We start from the raw sequence: 17,074 nt of genomic DNA, 5'->3' as shown, positions 1-17,074 counted from the left end.
CACACTCTGTGCAGCTCAGAAGCCTCACCAGGTCAGTGAGACAAGTAAGATTTGGTTACAGCCTCTCCAGGTCCTCGGTCTTCTGCAGATGCACCTTTGCCCTTGCTCCAGATAGTCCAGAGTTAGCAGAGGAGTTATTCCCAGGCTGCAGGGGGCTATGGTAATGTTCCTTTACTAAGGGCTGCTTTAGTGTCTTTGAAGTGTCTTACACATAACTTGCTTCCTTTTCAAGTGAGGTCCCTCTGATAAATACTTCTGTTTAACTGTCTTGCGTTCCTCATTGCTGGCAACACAAAGCAAGTAAGGCTGGTAAATCTTAGCTGTTAATTAAGGCTATGCTGAGAGTCAAGGACTCTGTCATAAATATCCACTTTATTGCCACAAGCAAGAAGCTAGGAGAGGAGTGCCCACTGTTTGAGTGTGAGCTACAAAACAGGAAGAGAGAATTTATATAATTCATCCACCAGCTATCCTTAAATTCAGCATTGATTTTCCTCTAGTACATGCAACCTCCCAGGCAGACTCCTGTTCCCCATTTATGTTTGCTGAGCAGGTAGGCAGGGTAGCCAGGACCAGGATGGACCATCCAATGCTTTGCAAAGTGCAAAGCAAGAAGGTTTGTGTGAAGGAAGCTGCCCTGGGAATAACATGACTGCAGAGGCAACTGAAGGGAGAGACTCCTCTGGACCAAGACCTCGGGGCGACAAGGATCTTGTCTCTTAGCAATAAAAAAGACCTCAGCTGGGTTCCTGTGAATATTTACAAAAATAATAATAGAAAGGGGAAAATACATCTGCTACATATCTCCACAAACATTCTTCTCTCTACAGAGGTTTCAGACTTTAAATCCTTGCTCAGTCAAAAAATTGGAATTGCCTAAGAATAATCATAGTCACAAATCAAAGACAAATGGGGAAATTATTAAATTTGCCATATTTTTAATTTTTTATTCATTGTATCCACCACAGAATTTCATCTTATATTCATCAAAATTAAAGTTCCCTCCTTGTAATCTCTTCTGAAAATAAATCACATTCTACCCTAAGAAACAGAATTGGGAGCTAACAGCTTTGAGTTATTAAAGATGCTGCAGTTAAACCCAGAGTGCTTTTCAGCAGGCAGGAGTGTTCAACAGACCATGCCAGCTTCTGCAAACACTGCCTGTGTCTCTCTCTGTAAGCACTTTCCCTGCTTTAATTTGTGGTTTGCAGAAATTGATAGCCCATTAGTAGGTATCTTTGGTCATCATCCTGTTAATAGCTTCCATGGTTTAATCAAATACACGATAAATACTGCTAACCCTTGTTAATTCCCAAATTCTTATCTGTGAGAAAGGCTTAGTGTGGGCAATGCTCTTTGTGCAGATGAAGTTTGTACATGTATGCATTTTATTTCTGCTGCTCTCATTTAACCTGTTCACACCCCTTTGAATTTTGGGAATTAAAATACAAAATGGAGGGAAAGGATAAGATGGGGACCAGATGTGACTGGTAAACCTCTTCCCATTGCACTGCAGCTTTCTAAAGACTAAACAAAATTGCTGACTGTCGTGCAGAGGGAAATAGGAGACTAGCTTTGCACAGCTTTAAATCTCTTGTTTTAATGACTTGTTAGGCAAGATTCAGAATTTCTGAAGTATTCCATGTAAGAAACTCTCTGGCAATGACAAAGCAGATAAAAGAAAGAAGAATGTTATTGAAGAATGTATTCAAACCACCTTCATGCTGTTTCATCATATGACAATTTTGATTTTTATCTAAATGTGATAAGTTTAAAATGAATTAAAATTAATATAGGCATCATATTTATTCTCAAAAATACAAAGAATAGTTTTATGAACTCTGTTTTCTAAAAAAAAAGGTAACATATATTTTCTGTCCCTTTTACATGTTAAGGTAAAATATTTGTCAATGTCATTTTAATGTTTTAAAACTTCTTCAAATCATTATTCACAAAAACATTTGATTATTTATTTTTCTAGTTCTGAGCAAATGCTTTAATGTGAAAAGTTGGAAAGATTATTCAAATATTATTATTCTATTCAACTAATTCTGGTTTAGAGCCATCAGAAGGCATGTTTTCTGAAAATATACTGTTCTATCACTTTAATTCAGAGAGACTGGAAAAAATGACCTAAAGTTTTTGGTTACATAGTATTAGGCGGTAGTGTAAAAATAAAATCTAAAATGAAGTAAGTGTGTTTGTCTCCTGGCAGATTTGTGTTCAAAGGGGAAACCAGAGCGTGCCCGCAGCCTGGGTCATTTTGCTAAAAGGTGAAAACCTTTAGGATTTTGTATGCTTTTTACAGCAAAATTGCACGAGATGAGAAGAGAAAAATAGCAGATCCATGAAAGTTAAGACAAGAGTCAGCTACTGAAAATAAAAACCTTAGAGCCATGTGCTGTTCTGACTCCATAGCAGAGCCCACGGTGTGCAGAGCACTTGCCCCGTGGCCAGAGGAGAGCCCATGGCTGTGCCCAAGCCACCCAGCTGGGCAGGGGAGAGCCCTAGTTCTGGACCCTTTGCATGAGCTATTCCTGTCCTGACTTCTCCAGAGAAGCAGCATTTCTGAAGGCTGCAGCTTGTGCTGCACCTGATCTGTAGATTAATGGAGTTCAGCAATCTCAGCTGTTAATCTCCTGCTTTTCAGGAACATGATTGTATACTTATTTACACTTGCATTGCTACTCATGAATGTATAAGCAACTGTGAAGGGAACAAAAATAAAAAACGAGACTCATGGGAACTCTGATTTCTGATTAGAAATACTGAACACCTCTTAAAATTTTGGCTCACAGAAGTTAACAGAAAATGACATCAAAGGCAGCTTGTGTTTACCAATGGTAGATCATGCCAGACCAAGCTTCTTTGATGTGCTGAGAGATATGAATAGGAAATGCAGATCTCATCTATCTGAACTTCAGGAAAACATTTAATATGCTGTCACTTGGGACTGTATCTGCTAGATAAATGGTAAAGGAACTCACAAGAGAAATGGAAAAATGCATGAAGTTTGGAAAAAGACAGATGACAAACTGATTCTATTGAAAAGAAAATTACTATGCTGGAAGGAGGTTATGTGTGTTTGGCGTGGGTTAGTAATTTTCTGTAACAGCACTTACACTGTTATTCTCCCCTCAACCCGATATGTTCCTGAGGGATTTTCCTGCCAGGTGCTCCAGGGGTGCACAGCAAATGAATGCAGTGCTGCTCTGGACCCTGAGCTGCATTACTCAGCCTTGGGAGCCAGTGTTACAAGGCAATTCCCTTCCTTCCTCCATGGCAAATCCTCCCCTGGGCTGCAAGCATGTGCTTCAGGGAGGGCTTCAGTGCTTAGCAAGTGCAGGGAAGGGGATGCCTCCTACTTCCCTTCAGCATGGACACTTTTAGAAGAATTTTCAGGGCTGCACAAACACCACAAAATCTTCTGGACTCAAGTCCAATTGACAGCACTGCCAGGTCATCTGTGAACTCATTAAGAGTGCAAGTTCTTGTGCTGAGCAGAAACAAACAATAAACACAGAAAGAGTTTTTATCCCTACTTTGTTACTTTTAATTGATAGTGTCATGAGGTGACAAAGCAGAAGGCTGCAATATCATTCAGGAGGCTCTAGGGAACTTTAGGGCATGGAGTCAAAGTAATGTGATGATCTTTCATCAAATATGTTGTAAGATCCTGCCCCTTGGACCTGCAATGAGATTTGTGTTGCAGACTGCAAGTGGATCATTTGAGGAGATGATGAACCAGGGATCTATTTTCAAAGAAACAAAGGTATCTAGAAAGTATTGTCTGAGCTTCTGAAGCAGGTCCAGCAGAGAATGAAGATGATGAGGGAATGGGAGCACCTCACTTATGAGGAAAGGCTGAGAGAGTTGGGCTTGTTCAGCCTTGAGAAGAGACAACTGAGAGGGGACCTCATCAATGTCTATCAGTATCTAAAGGGAGGATGTCAAGAGGATGGAGCCAGGTTCTTCTCAGTGATGCCAAGCAAGGGCACAAGAATTAGCAGGCAGAAAATGATGCACAGGAAGTTTCACCTGAGTATGAAGAAGAAATTCTATAATATGCAGGTGACCTTTCACTGGAACAGGTTGCCCAGAGAGGTGGTGGAGTCTTCCTCACTGGAGATATCCAAGAACCATCTGGACACAGTCCTGTGCCATGTGCTCTGGGATGACCCTGCTTGAGCAGGGAGGTTAGACCAGATGACCCACTGTGGTCCCTTCCAACCTGACCCATTCTGTGATTCTGCACTAATTTTAGCAAAGAGGTCAGGACATATTAATGACATTTTCCTGGTGAGCCCTTTCTGAAAGGTGGCATAAAACCCTTGTCCCTTGCTTTGAAAAAGAAAAGCAAATGAGTACCAGTACACAGAGGAGACATGATGAGGGAGCTGACATCTTCTCTTAATGAGAGAAACATTAAAAAGTTTAACTTAATTAGCTCAGCAGAATCAAAGCTGAAAGAAGAAGCAATTATTCTCTGTAAAACTATCAAGACCAAACCTCAGGGAAGGAAAAGGACTTTTAGCTGACTCAGCAAGACATGGAAATAACCTGGCCATGAATATGTTTAGTCTGGAAAATAGGGGGGAGAATAACTACCAGGAAGCAGGGTTGTCTCTCAGTAAAGGGAAAGAAAAGGGTAAGCAATTTTAGGACAGCAGCTACTAAAAATATGGAAGTGCCACCTGGAGCACCACCATCCTGCATCAGGAAAAGAAAAATATGAGTAGTCAAAAGGCATTCCTAGTCTGCAGCTGGACATACAGATGCCAAAGGGATACCAAATTGCATGGCAGTTAAGGGAAACCACTTCATCTCTCAATGGGAGAGACTGCTCTCAAAGCAGTATGCTAATGATGGGATTAAAAGGCCAGTCCTACATCACAGCAAGCAATTCCTCAGCTCTGAGGTTATAAGTGAAACTGGAATCATATCTATCTGGCCCTTTTTGGACCCATCTGCTCCTGCTCCTAAAAGCAAAGAACAAAAAGACTGGCAAGAAGATCAGCAAAGCCACAATAAGGAACTTCACCAAACATTCAGATCCACAGATAAAGCTGAATTGCAATGGCAGAGGGTTGGTTATAAATCCTCTGTGTTGGAAAAAAATGAAGGATCTTACAGAAAATCTTACATATTCTTTTGCTGTGAGTTATTGAAACTCTGGGTAGGAAATGAATGCAATTTGAAGATGAAAAGATCTCTGGACATTACCACAATGACATCCTGACATGCCTTGCTCTCTCTGCCTGCCAACCAGTAGCCTGCAGACCTGAAACAGTGTTTTGGGCATGTTTCTGTCTGCCTGTGAAGCATCCTCTCCTTAGCAGAGCAATTGGACCACTGCTTAGGGAGGTGCCATTTGAGCCATCCCCCCTTGGCTGTGGCTGAGGACAAGCTGTTGCACTTCTGATTAATTCTCAAAGTAAAAATCATTACAAGCTTTGTGCAGACCACAAGATGGCACAGATGTAGTAGCTATATAGAACTGCATAAGGCAGCCCAGCATGAACAGATTTGAAATAAAAATTAGGATACAGTATAATATCAATTCGGAGTTGGAGTGGAGATAAAATGTCCTACTTTGGTGGAAAAACTCTACTTTATACATGAAAGACAGTGTTCTCTGAGCCTATAATCAACAACAACACCAAAATCTTCTATTTACAGAAAAAAAACCTGCTTATATATTTAGAATGAAATAACTGAAAGCAAAAATTACTTTTGAACCAGGTAATCAGTTTTGTTTGAGATCTAACAGAATCCTGTGATTTTAGATTCTTTTCAGTCAAATGGTACAATCATTATAGAGTGGCTTTTGATTGATCTATTTTCTTAAGCTTAATTTTCTTAAAATTCTTTGATACCAACAAAGCTTGTCTATCCTATGGACAATTCCATTTGCAACCATTTTCAATTTTTGAATACCAAAAGAGTTTGAGAACAATCCCTAATCAGATGTCACATACTGATGACCTTTTGAAAATAGCCCTTTTATGACACAACCATAAGGCAATGAATGCACTCTATGACACAATAAAGTTAGTGATATGGATTTATAGGTTTCAGATTCACTGCTCTGAAAGCATGTCACAAGGGACTGGACATTATAGGTATACTGTCTCCAGGATATTTACTTTTATTATCCCTTAACTACTGAGGACATTATTTGAGGTAAAGAGAAGCAGACATATATCAAAAACTACGCAGGGAGGAGGAATTTCATTACATCTCTGTTATGGACCTTTAAACAAAATTATGTGATTTATGTTATTCACCAGTGACTTTTGCCATTTGTCTTGCAGCTGTAAAACATCAAGCATAACAGACTGATATTCCATGGTTAAGATTTCTAGGAACGTCTGCAATAAAAATATTTACTTTCTATCTATGTGCTGCCATGTTTGTCAATAATTTTCACAAATGTCAGGGATTTTGGGAGGTCCCTTTATGGCAGAATAATCAAAATAATTAACAATTAATAATCAAAATAATAAACAAAGTCATCTAAATCCTGATTTTTAGATAGATAGATAGATAGAAAGATATAGATATATAGATAGATATAGATATAGATATAGATATAGATATAGAGATATAGATATACTCCAGAAATATCTAGATCTAGTCATCTAATCTATATCCAAAGAGAAGGAGAATAATAACTTTATTATTCAGTTCTGTAGTAAATCAGAATTCCTGGTTAGCATTCAAACGGAAAACTGGCCTTTCCAAATTTGCTATATTAGACTGTTCTCTGACTTGGACAGTGAGAAGACTCACAGAAGCCTGTGGTTTGTTTTTTTAAATGAGATCTGAAACTTTAATTTTTTATTTGGGTTGACAGCCTTCCTTATGTAAGTAACTGGGAAATGCCTATGACTGCTCTTGCTATGCCTGGGGTAATATTTACAAGGAATATCCTAGTAAGTAAGTGATTTGTACAATCAGTCTCTGAAAGTTAAAAAAAACCTCTCGCAGTGAAACACATACAACGTACCTGTTGTTTCTTGCATCCTTTGATGATTGTGTTTTGGATTTGTAGAGAATGCACATCTTAAAATCTTGTTTACAGTTCCCTGTTTGTGTTGAAGGAAGTGACCATATTCTGAAATCATATGCATATCTGTAGAGTTTTGTTTTCCTGCCCCTATCTTTATAGGTAAATGCACTTTATAGGTAAATGTCTTCTCCAGGCTGAACAGTCACAGCTCTTTTAGCCTCTCCAGGCCAGCTGGACGCCAGTCACTAATGTGGGGCAGTGCAGGGACTGATTCTGGGACTGGTACTACATAACATCGTCATTACAGACGAGCATGATGGGACAGGGTGCATTCTCTGCTTGCAGATAATTTGTGGATCCAGGGGCTCCTAGGTGTACCAGTGCTACTAAATTCTTTATCTAGGACCCTACAGAATATGGCCAGAAATTAACCTGGTTGTCTTTGGGTTAGGCTAGCACTGGGGCATTGAACCAGGCCCACAAGTCTGGCACCAGGATAATGGGATTAGTGGGATGTGTCTGTCCAAATCACCTACTGTTATACTCCATCTCAAATCCCATCTGTAAGTAGAAATTCTCTGGGAGTATTTTAGGTAGAATATCTCCAAAGAAGCACAATGTTCAGAAGCAAGCCAAAACTTTGACATTCATTACCAGAAATTATTCTAGTTTCTCATACTGAGTTGAATTTGGATGGAAATTTCTCCAGAGTTATGCTCTGTTTGGATTAAGGCTTTTGGTTCTGTAAAATAGCAGAAGTGATTCTTTATTTCAAGTAGACATCTATTAAATTTTATATTAAATATTTAACTATTAATTGTATTAATTATTGTTAAAATCAAGAGCAGATAAAATCACATCTCTCCCTTTTGTTTTTACATTTATTTGCATTCTTCTCCTTAGTCTAGGACTGAGCATGATAACAGCTAGAGAGCAGACAGTACTTGGCACTGAATTCTCTGGCAATATAAAATTGCTAGAAACGTTTTTTTTTAAATAGATGGTGCCGTGTTTGCTCTTTCTTCAAGAATTCAGTTCCCCTCAAAGTTCATTTTAGCTGCAGGCTAACAATAGCAGTTTTCATCTACCTTTTTTTTTTTTTTTGTGGGAATGTTGCAAATACAAAGAACAAAAGTACAAATTTTTCACTGTGCTTTCACATTGTTTTGCTTCTGACCCTTATGCTTTGATCCTCCCCTTAATTCTTTTTCTTAGATCTTATGAGTAAATATCTGCCTTATCCATCCAGTCTCACAGCAGGCTTTTTCTCAACATGAGCCACAGCTGCTGCTGGGTGCCTCCTCCCCTTGGCCAGGGGTGCAAACCTGGCCTCAGTAAAGCACCCTGCAGCCTTCACAAATGGTCCATTGTTTTGAGTCATTAACCCCTAACATATCAGTTTCTCACAACCCTTTACATTATACTTATTCTCCTGGTGGTTTAGGAAAGAGCTCCAATCCATGCAGACTCCATCCAGGCTCACCTACTGGTGTTCATCTCTGCTGTCTGCACTGACTTGCCATTGAACTGCCCTGTGGCTTCAGTACAGCCTTTGTCTGGTTTTCCTTTCCACCACCAAGTGGACATGGGACCAGAGGGAAAGGAGGAGGGCAGGAAAGCCATGGGAGCAGACCCAGGCCTTATCCCGGGAGGGATCCCGATGGGGGTAAAGTGAACTCCCAAAGCTGGGAACCTTGAGGTGATTTTCATCTGATGAACTATACCTAGCCACACACTCCTGTATAGGTGGCTGACCTAATGGTTTTCCAGGCACACCAACACTCCTTCTGGGGTTTTGTGCATCTACCCTTGCTATCACTGGCACAGTTACCATATGTTATAGAGGAGAACTTACTTTTTGATCATCAGAGTCCAATTCCTAGGAACACCAAGCTGTAAAGATACTGGGTCCTTCCTTGGGTCAGATTAGTCCATGTATGAGACACAAAGTGAAGGAAAAGAGGGGTGGCCTCTTGCTTCCTCTGTTTCTGCTTAGTATTAGAAGCCATGGCAATAAACATACTAAATCTGAATTTTCTCTGTTTTTACTTTGTGACCAAGAAAAGTTATGAGGGAGCAACTACAGGGGCAGCATTTGAGTACCCAAACCAGAGTCTGGTTTGGGGTTGGCCTACAGAGCACCAGACCAGATGGTTAAACCATGACAAAACAACAGGTTTTGAAAGCTGAAAGGGCCTCTGTATAATACTGACTCAGCCCTTTGGACTCATACCAGTCAGCTCCTGCAGCGAAGAAAAAAGACCTTAAAGCAGATCCATTCCTTTAGCCAAGTGCAAATAGTACTGTTATTCTGCTGGAAAGGTTATATTTTGACATAAGCATTACATAGTGCTTTTCCTGCCAGTTAGAGGACACACACATAGAGTGTGGAATCATGGAGTGGTTTAGTAACTCAATTAGACTCTTGGACAGCTTGCATTTCCTCGGTAAAAAGGAAGTTTTGTTGTTTATCTGTCTCAGCATCGATGGCTGTTGCACATCACAGACCACTGCACAGTAAGTGGAAGGTAGCTCTTGCTGCCAGCTTTAATTTTTTTGTTTTTCCCAAATTAAAGGGCAAAATCATTACACACTGGCTGACATGAGCGAAGATGTTTGTAAAGTAGCTGGTTTCTAAATAAAGGTTTAATGATTTGACATACAGCAAGAAAAAAACAGGCTCTTTTACGTTTTATCCTCAGACACACATGAAACAACTTTTATTTCTTGTAATAGATGGTGAGCAGCACGGGTCTGTGGCTGCAGAGGGGAGCATGTCACTGCGTGCTGACCTTTGCTAACCTCACCTAGGCAGGTCACAAAGCCATCATCCCCCCAGTAAGGCAGTACCTGTACTCCCACATCACAGGGCACCACACAGCTGCATTCCCCTCTCCTCATGTCTCCTTGCTCAGAGACAGAGGGAGATCATTGAATGAATATGGAACTGAGTAAAATTCAGAGCTCTGGTTCTGCTTGTGGCATTAAAATTGAGATATTGCTTCAGGTAATTTGAAAGTGGTACAAATACTATCATCAGTGAGTTTCACATATACTCTACTCACAACTTTCTCATACAATAAAAGTCCTATGAGACATTTTTGATTCTTATGTTTTAATTTTTACCCTAAAAATATCAAGATGGCACAATATTTTTTCTTACAATTTTGAAGGAAGATTTCTCTAGACAAACAAAATATTCTTGGTGAATATTATGGCTAATCAAAAAGGAAAGATACTGGGTCTTCATCAAAGGTCTTTTTACACCAAGATAGAAATTAGTCAAAAAAGTACAATATGTAAATTATTAATGTTGTTGCTATAAAAGTTAACAAAACCAAACCTCTCTGTAGTCTAAAGAAACTTTTTCTTATTTCCACTCACCCTCCTGGCTCTTGAGACAACCTTTGGAATTTATTCTTCTTTCCTCTCTCTGGAAAAAAATATATTCCCATACTTCCATCATAAAAATCAGATTAAATAAAAGCCTTTCAGTATTATTAAAAAGCAAAAATAGCCTGAGATGATATTTTCATTCCTTTTTCAAGCCATCTTTATGAATTGAGATAAAAATTGCTCACCCTGTGAAATGCCTTGTCTTTCCAATTGGACAGCTCTCTCTTCCTTCTCTCAGGTTTTCCTCTGAAATGTGGGAAGGGAGGTGAGAGAAGCAGAAACTTTCAAGTCACACCACAACTGAGGCTTTTCATCCATGAAGGTGTTTAAAAAAAAACTTCACTCTAATATTTGTTAAGAAGCATAGTATCATGTATAGTAATCACTAACTGTAGTATATAATCTATAACACTGTTGTAACACATGATGTGTAATTGCAATGCCATCTGCTCGTGCTGTGTGGTGGGAGCACAGTCACAGCCCCTGTTACACGATGTCCATGCTATAACTTCTTGGCACGGGTCTGAAATAGCTGGGAGGGTGCTCCCCTAAGAGCCGCTTTCCTTCTCCTCTCCCCGGGACCCTCTTCCTCGCCTGCCGTCACCCCGCCGAGCCCTCTCCTGCCCCATCCCACAGCTCCCGCTTGCTTCCTTGCAGGAGCACCAGCGCTCCGCGACCCGGCAGCCCCTGGTTTTTGGCCAGGCCACTTTGATGGATATATTATGTTATAATTAATCAGTCAATTTAATAATTAAAGGAATTTATTACATTAAATCAAGGTAAAATTGGAAAAGCCACAAGCAAATCAGCAGCGAGCCACGCGATCGATGCTGGGTGAACTGGGTCCGGACTAATGCGGCGCCGTACCCCAGCAGTTCACGGGGTGCTGATTTCACAGGGTCTTTTTTATACTGTTTCTAGACTTGGCGGGATTCTGGGGGGGTCCTCCCGTTTCCTTTTGTCCTTTTTCACATATTCATGCATGTTCTTTTCTTGTGGTGCTTCTAAACGGAGGTTTTCCCAGAACAGTCTGATTGCTGAAATCCTGTTAGACGGTAGTCCCCTCGAATATCTTGTTCTGGTGACGAATATTCATCTTATTGTTCAAGGCATATCTTCTAGACAGAATAATCCATCAGAATAACTATCTTTTGAGACAGGAATTCATCCTGTGAATATTGCTCTTTCCCGTCCATTAAAAAGGATACTGTATTTTTTAGTCTGAGAACGAATTTATTCTAAATCCTATATTACATATTCAAGCAGCATCTTCTTAACAAGCCCGAGCGCTTTTGCAGGGCGCAGCTGTTGGCCGTCCCCGCACCGCGGTGTGGAAGCACAGAGCCGCCCCATCACCCCCCTGCACTGCCGAGACTTCATCTTCGGAATGGGCTCCTGAGGCTTTCCTGGGAAAGATCTCCCAAAAGTGACTGTGCGGAAGGGGAATGCAGCCAAAACGACGGCGCAAACAGACCGCAAGACCCAAGCTTCCTTCGTGGAGACAAAGCAAGCGTCGCCAGAGCACGCCCCGAGGACGCAACAGGGTGTGCGCCCCCCGCCCGGCGCGGGGAGCGGCAGCCGCGGCCGCCTCTGCTCCGGGGCTGCCCGGGGCGGGGTCCCGGCGCCAGGCGGGTCGGGCTCGGCCCCCGCAGGGACCCCGAGCCCGGCCCCGGCCCCGGCCCCGGGCAGGCTCTGCGGGCGCTGCGGCGGCTGAGGCGGGCGGATGGCGGCGGAGCGGGGAGCGGGGCTGCGCATCTTCCGCGATGTGAGTACGCGGCATGGAAGCCATCCTTCGCACAGGGCACCCGCGAGTGTCTGGGGAGGGGCACCTGGTTTGTTATGTTTTGCCTTTTTCTCTTGTCTTTTTTTTTCTCCCCATACTTGCCCCTTCCCCCCTTTTATTTCCTTTTCCTTTTCCTTTTCCTTTTCCTTTTCCTTTTCCTTTTCCTTTTCCTTTTCCTTTTCCTTTTCCTTTTCCTTTTCCTTTTCCTTGTTATCTCCTCCCTCGGTAGAAGGGGGTGAAGCCCAGTGAGACTGTGAATCTTCCCCCTTTCCCTTTCCTTTTCCTTTCCCTTGACCTTTCCCTTTCCCTCTTTCCCTTTCCCTTGACCTTTCCCATTCCCTTCCCCTTCCCCTTTCCCCTTCCTCTTTTGCTTCTAAGGGCTGTATGTGTGAGCAGGTTAGTGTTTGGGGGTGGCTAGAAAAGGTTCTGTCACCTTTCTAAATAAGTGAAAACAGTCAAAACAGTCACCTTTCTAAATAAGTTGCTTCAAATTTTATTAGTTTTACTGGGACGTGGGGAGGGGGGTGCTTTCCACTAGTGTTTCTCACCCTATACAAGTTTTTTGGGTTTTTTCACTAACCATGCTGGTTCTTCCCATCCCTTTAGACCCTGATGAGTTTGAGGTGCCCAAGGTCTATGTGCAGAGAATCCTGAGCCCCTCAGCACTTTGAGGATGAGCCCAAGGAGATGCCCTGATGTGCATCTGGCCATGCAACCCCTGAGAGGTGCTGTGCTAGACTGTCACCAAGGGCTCAGCATCTTGCAAGGCGCAGCTGTAAAATTTTCTTGTCTAAATTTGCGCAGCACAGAGCATTTCTTTGTTCCAAGGCAAACCGTGGTAAAAGGCAAATTTCCACCCAAAGATCTTCAAAGTATCCCCTGACCTTGGTGAGGTCTACAAATCTTGAGACCAGCTCTACTGCCAACTCTGATCTGCTTCAGACCAGCTCTTGTATTTGTGTTATTACCCAGTATCAGCTGAAAATGGCATAGCCTGTATTAACAGACTCTTTATCTAGATGTTTTCTCTCATACGCGCACTTCAATTTACCCAACCTTTCCCCAAATTATTTCAATCAGACATCATCTGCTCACCTCCTGATTTCTCTAGCCTCCACAGGAAGTCGTTTAAATAGGACTTTTTATTGATTTCTATTCTATCAATTCAAGTATATATTGAAAATGCAGATTTTTTTGTTTTGTCTCAGAAATACCACTTGTAAAAGAAATGGGAGAATTCTAGTCATGCATCACGAAAACAGAAGAGAAATCTAAGTTGCCAGGAAAGAGTTAAAAAACCATTAAATGCAGGCAACTCCCCAATTTAACCTAGCATACTGGGTTAGGAAATTGCACATGGTCAGATTATCTGATAAACTGAAAACTTTTAATTTCACTAAAGTAGAGGAGATAATTAAAAATAAAATTGTTTCATTTTCAGCATTTTCTTAAACCAGTGTCAGGTTCATATTTGTAGGAAAGCAGATACCTTTCACAAACCCACAAATAGGAGGGAGGCAGGCTGTTTCTGTGATTCTCCTCTTATATCTGGAGGAAAAGCTGAAAAGCAAGCCATGCCTGCTTCGAAGCAGGGACTGGACCCTGGGGGCCCTTCCTGCTATGAGAGTACATTCATGTCACAGATATTTTAGATATTTGGGGGTGTGTAGATGTGTGGTTACTCCTCAGTGAAGTACCTTCACCTACATAAGCACATCTAAATTAGACCAGGCAGCAAGAGGTTTGTTGTAAGGCTGCACAGAAAGGGCAGGCACTGAGGTCCTGATACCACTGGGGAATAGAATTATAGACTAAAAAAATGGCATGGGTTGGAAAGGACCTTAAAAATCATCCAGTTCTAAACCCCCTGCCATTGGTAGGGATACCTTCCACTAGAACAGGTTGCTCAGAGCTTCATCCAACCTGGCCTTGATCCCTGCCATTCACAACCTGCCTGGGCCACCGGTACCAGTGCCTCAGCACACATAAAGATTTTTTTCCTAACATCTAATCTAAACCTATTCTCTTTCAGTTTGAAATCATTCCCCACTGTCCTGTCACTAAATGTTCTTATAAATAACCTCTCTCCAGAGACAGAAACCTAATGAGAGTGATAAATGAGATTGCTAAAACAACCTCTTCTGTGGTCTTCTGTCAAAATCCCTCTCAAGTGTCTAAAGGATTTTTATGCCTCCTTAAGGTTGGGGGCAGAGGGTTAAATAATAAAAACAAATTAATATAAATTTTAAATAATAATTATAAAAATAATAAATACATAAAATAATTTATTTTACATCAATTTTTAAAATTACTTAAGCAGAAACTTTTGCCACTCTTGACCCATGGTTATGGGACATTTCTATTTAATTGAAACTCCACTGCTACATCCCTTCAAAACTCAAATCCTTATTCTGAAAATTGAGTGTATGATTTATTTGGATAAATAGGGAGGGAAAATGTCATCTTACTAAGTATATTTCATATTTTATGTGTTGTAAATTTGGTCCAATGCAAAGTTCACCATCTGTGAAGTCCTGGATGTGGGTCACAACTCTGCTGGTTCCCAGCCAACTCCACCCTACACAAAACAGTCATGAAGTTGCTCTAACGGAGCTTGGCACTTGGATCCATCTTGTCTGGTTTCACTTCTAGGAGCAGAGCAGTCATGCCATGTGCTGGAGAAGCTGCTTAAATGCTGCTAACATTTTAATAAACCAGAGAATGTTTCCATTGCTGTCAGCTCTCAAAAAGATATGTGCCCATTTTGAAACACCTCATTGATATTCACAGCAGCAATAGAAACTACATTTGGAAGATTTGCTTTCTTGCCTTGCCTACACTTGTGGCAGCATTTCCTGGATGACCCCCCATTGCAGTGACACTGAGTCTGATCCTTTTGTGCCACCCAGCTCCTCTCCTGACTTACCCCTTTGCTTCCTCCACCCACACAAACCATGAGTCTTTCTCACCATCTCAGATGTTCAGCACATCCTCCCAGCCATCATTCTTGCTCTGCTTTAAGCCACTTCTCTCAAACCTGAATCCAGCATCATGGTAGCCGTATGGTATCAGGTTTTGTGCCTGAACATCATCCTTATAATCCATAAACAAACTAGAAAATAAAGCTGGTTCTTGTTATGGTCTTGGTTTTCAGTGTTCACAGCAAGGAAGGACTTAAAAAAGCAGTACTCTGAGGGAAGGATGAAGACACATTAAGAACTTTAAAATTTTATGCAGCTTTGTGAAAATGTGATGTAGAGCCCAAACTATAAATATGTACTAAGAAGAACATTGTTTGTTATTAACCCATACAAAAGAAAAAAATTGACTCTGTTCTTTGTCTCTCCTTTTGTTTAGATATTAAGAAGAGCAGACAAGAATGGTAAGATTTCTTGCATGTCTTGCCCTCTTCCTTTGGAAAAAAGAATCCATCATTAATTCAGCATTTTAAGTCATGTTTTAAATATCCTAACAGAAAAACCAGACATCCCTCATGTAATTTTATGTTTCCTGCAGATTCAGTGCCATATATTATGTTGTGATCTGATCTTCGCTTCTTTAAGGACAGATCTTATGTTTTCCCATTTGACATTTGTGTTTGATTTGCACTTTGGGTGCATGCAGGTGTTTTCCTGTGACACTGACTCAAGAAGGTTTGAAATACTTGTTAGTAGCTCCATCTTATCTTTGTAAAAACACCATAGGCTACATCCAGAAATCAACTTGTTTTTGTATTTGTTCAGTGTGTCAGTAGGAAGAATAAACCCTTGAATCCAACTCACATATTTATAGTACAGAAGTCATAAAGTTTTTATTAACAAGAGAAGCATTGAACAGTGTCAACGCCACAGATCAGACAGGTTTAACCCCAACAAGTAATTTGCAGGACAGCCAATCCTCAGAAAACAGATACTGGGTGCATTCAATAAACAGAAGGCAAATGGATACCATTGAGAAAATTAGTGATAACTTACAAGGAAGAACTCTTGGACAGCAAGTGGCTGCTGTACAGTTCGGTGGTATAACTGAGAATGTTGAATAATTATTTACTCTTGCTGAGACAGAAATGTCACCTCCACAGCCCACTTCTGTTTGCTATTCCTGCCCCAGCTCATATGCAGCAACTGGCACTTCCCACAAGACCATGGTAGGCTCCTTCAGAGAGCTCAGGAGCCACAGAATCCATCACTGGGAGAGTTTTTTTGGTAGTGTTTTCTTTGTTATCTCCTTCAGTCAGCTTGCCAGTTGTTTGCATGGGCAGTGATGGTGCAAGTTGAATTCCAAGGTGAGGGCTGGCGTGGGAGGAGGAGGACACCATGCACCTGCAGTGGTGCATCTCTAGCTTAGTTACCTGCTCACCACAGCAAAGCTCAGCTGGCATCCCCCTCAGATGTGCTGGGGGTGTTTGGGATAATGTATGTGCATCTGCCCTGAAGATTGATGAGGGTCAGAGCACATGGTACAGAGCAGACCTCATCACCCCCCAGAGTCTAAAAGAGACCCTAGAGCTTTGTGTCCCTGCCCTGGACTTTGGGCTCGTGCTGTCCCAGCACTGATGGATCTGCAGCACGTTGGTGGTCAGGAGCACTTCAGTCCTCATCTGGGTTTCCCCACAACTCATTACTATACATTGCTATCAAAACAGGGGGAACAGCTCCCAATATCAGGGACAAACCTGCTTGTTCCAGAACAATACAAAACCATATCAGCCCCAGAGACTTTGGTCACTGGTATTCCTACCTGTATACAGATTCTTTACAACATATTATTGGCAGAAAAGGGCTTAAGTTCTGTCACTTCAGTTCTATTAATTTAAATCTGTGAACTTGAAATCATTGCAGCTTTTAGGCCTTAATTGTGTTTGCTCAACCATCAATTGCCCA

The 17,074-nt window shown here is 41.4% G+C and overlaps 1 protein-coding gene across 1 annotated transcript in view; it reads left to right on the top strand.

Annotated features, from left to right (window-relative positions):
* The first annotated feature begins 12,075 nt into the window (after positions 1-12,075).
* The window catches only part of NECAB1 (N-terminal EF-hand calcium binding protein 1), a 52,700-nt gene continuing 47,701 nt past the window's right edge, over positions 12,076-17,074 (top strand). The window contains exons 1-2 of the mRNA XM_068185273.1: positions 12,076-12,173; positions 15,549-15,573. Coding sequence (XP_068041374.1) covers positions 12,132-12,173; positions 15,549-15,573 — 67 coding nt within the window. The 5' untranslated portion in view covers positions 12,076-12,131. The remainder of the gene's footprint in view (positions 12,174-15,548; positions 15,574-17,074) is intronic.

The sequence above is a fragment of the Anomalospiza imberbis genome, chromosome 1 (assembly GCF_031753505.1).
Source record: "Anomalospiza imberbis isolate Cuckoo-Finch-1a 21T00152 chromosome 1, ASM3175350v1, whole genome shotgun sequence".
NCBI lineage: Eukaryota > Metazoa > Chordata > Aves > Passeriformes > Viduidae > Anomalospiza > Anomalospiza imberbis.
This window is presented reverse-complemented; position numbering and strand designations above follow the sequence as displayed.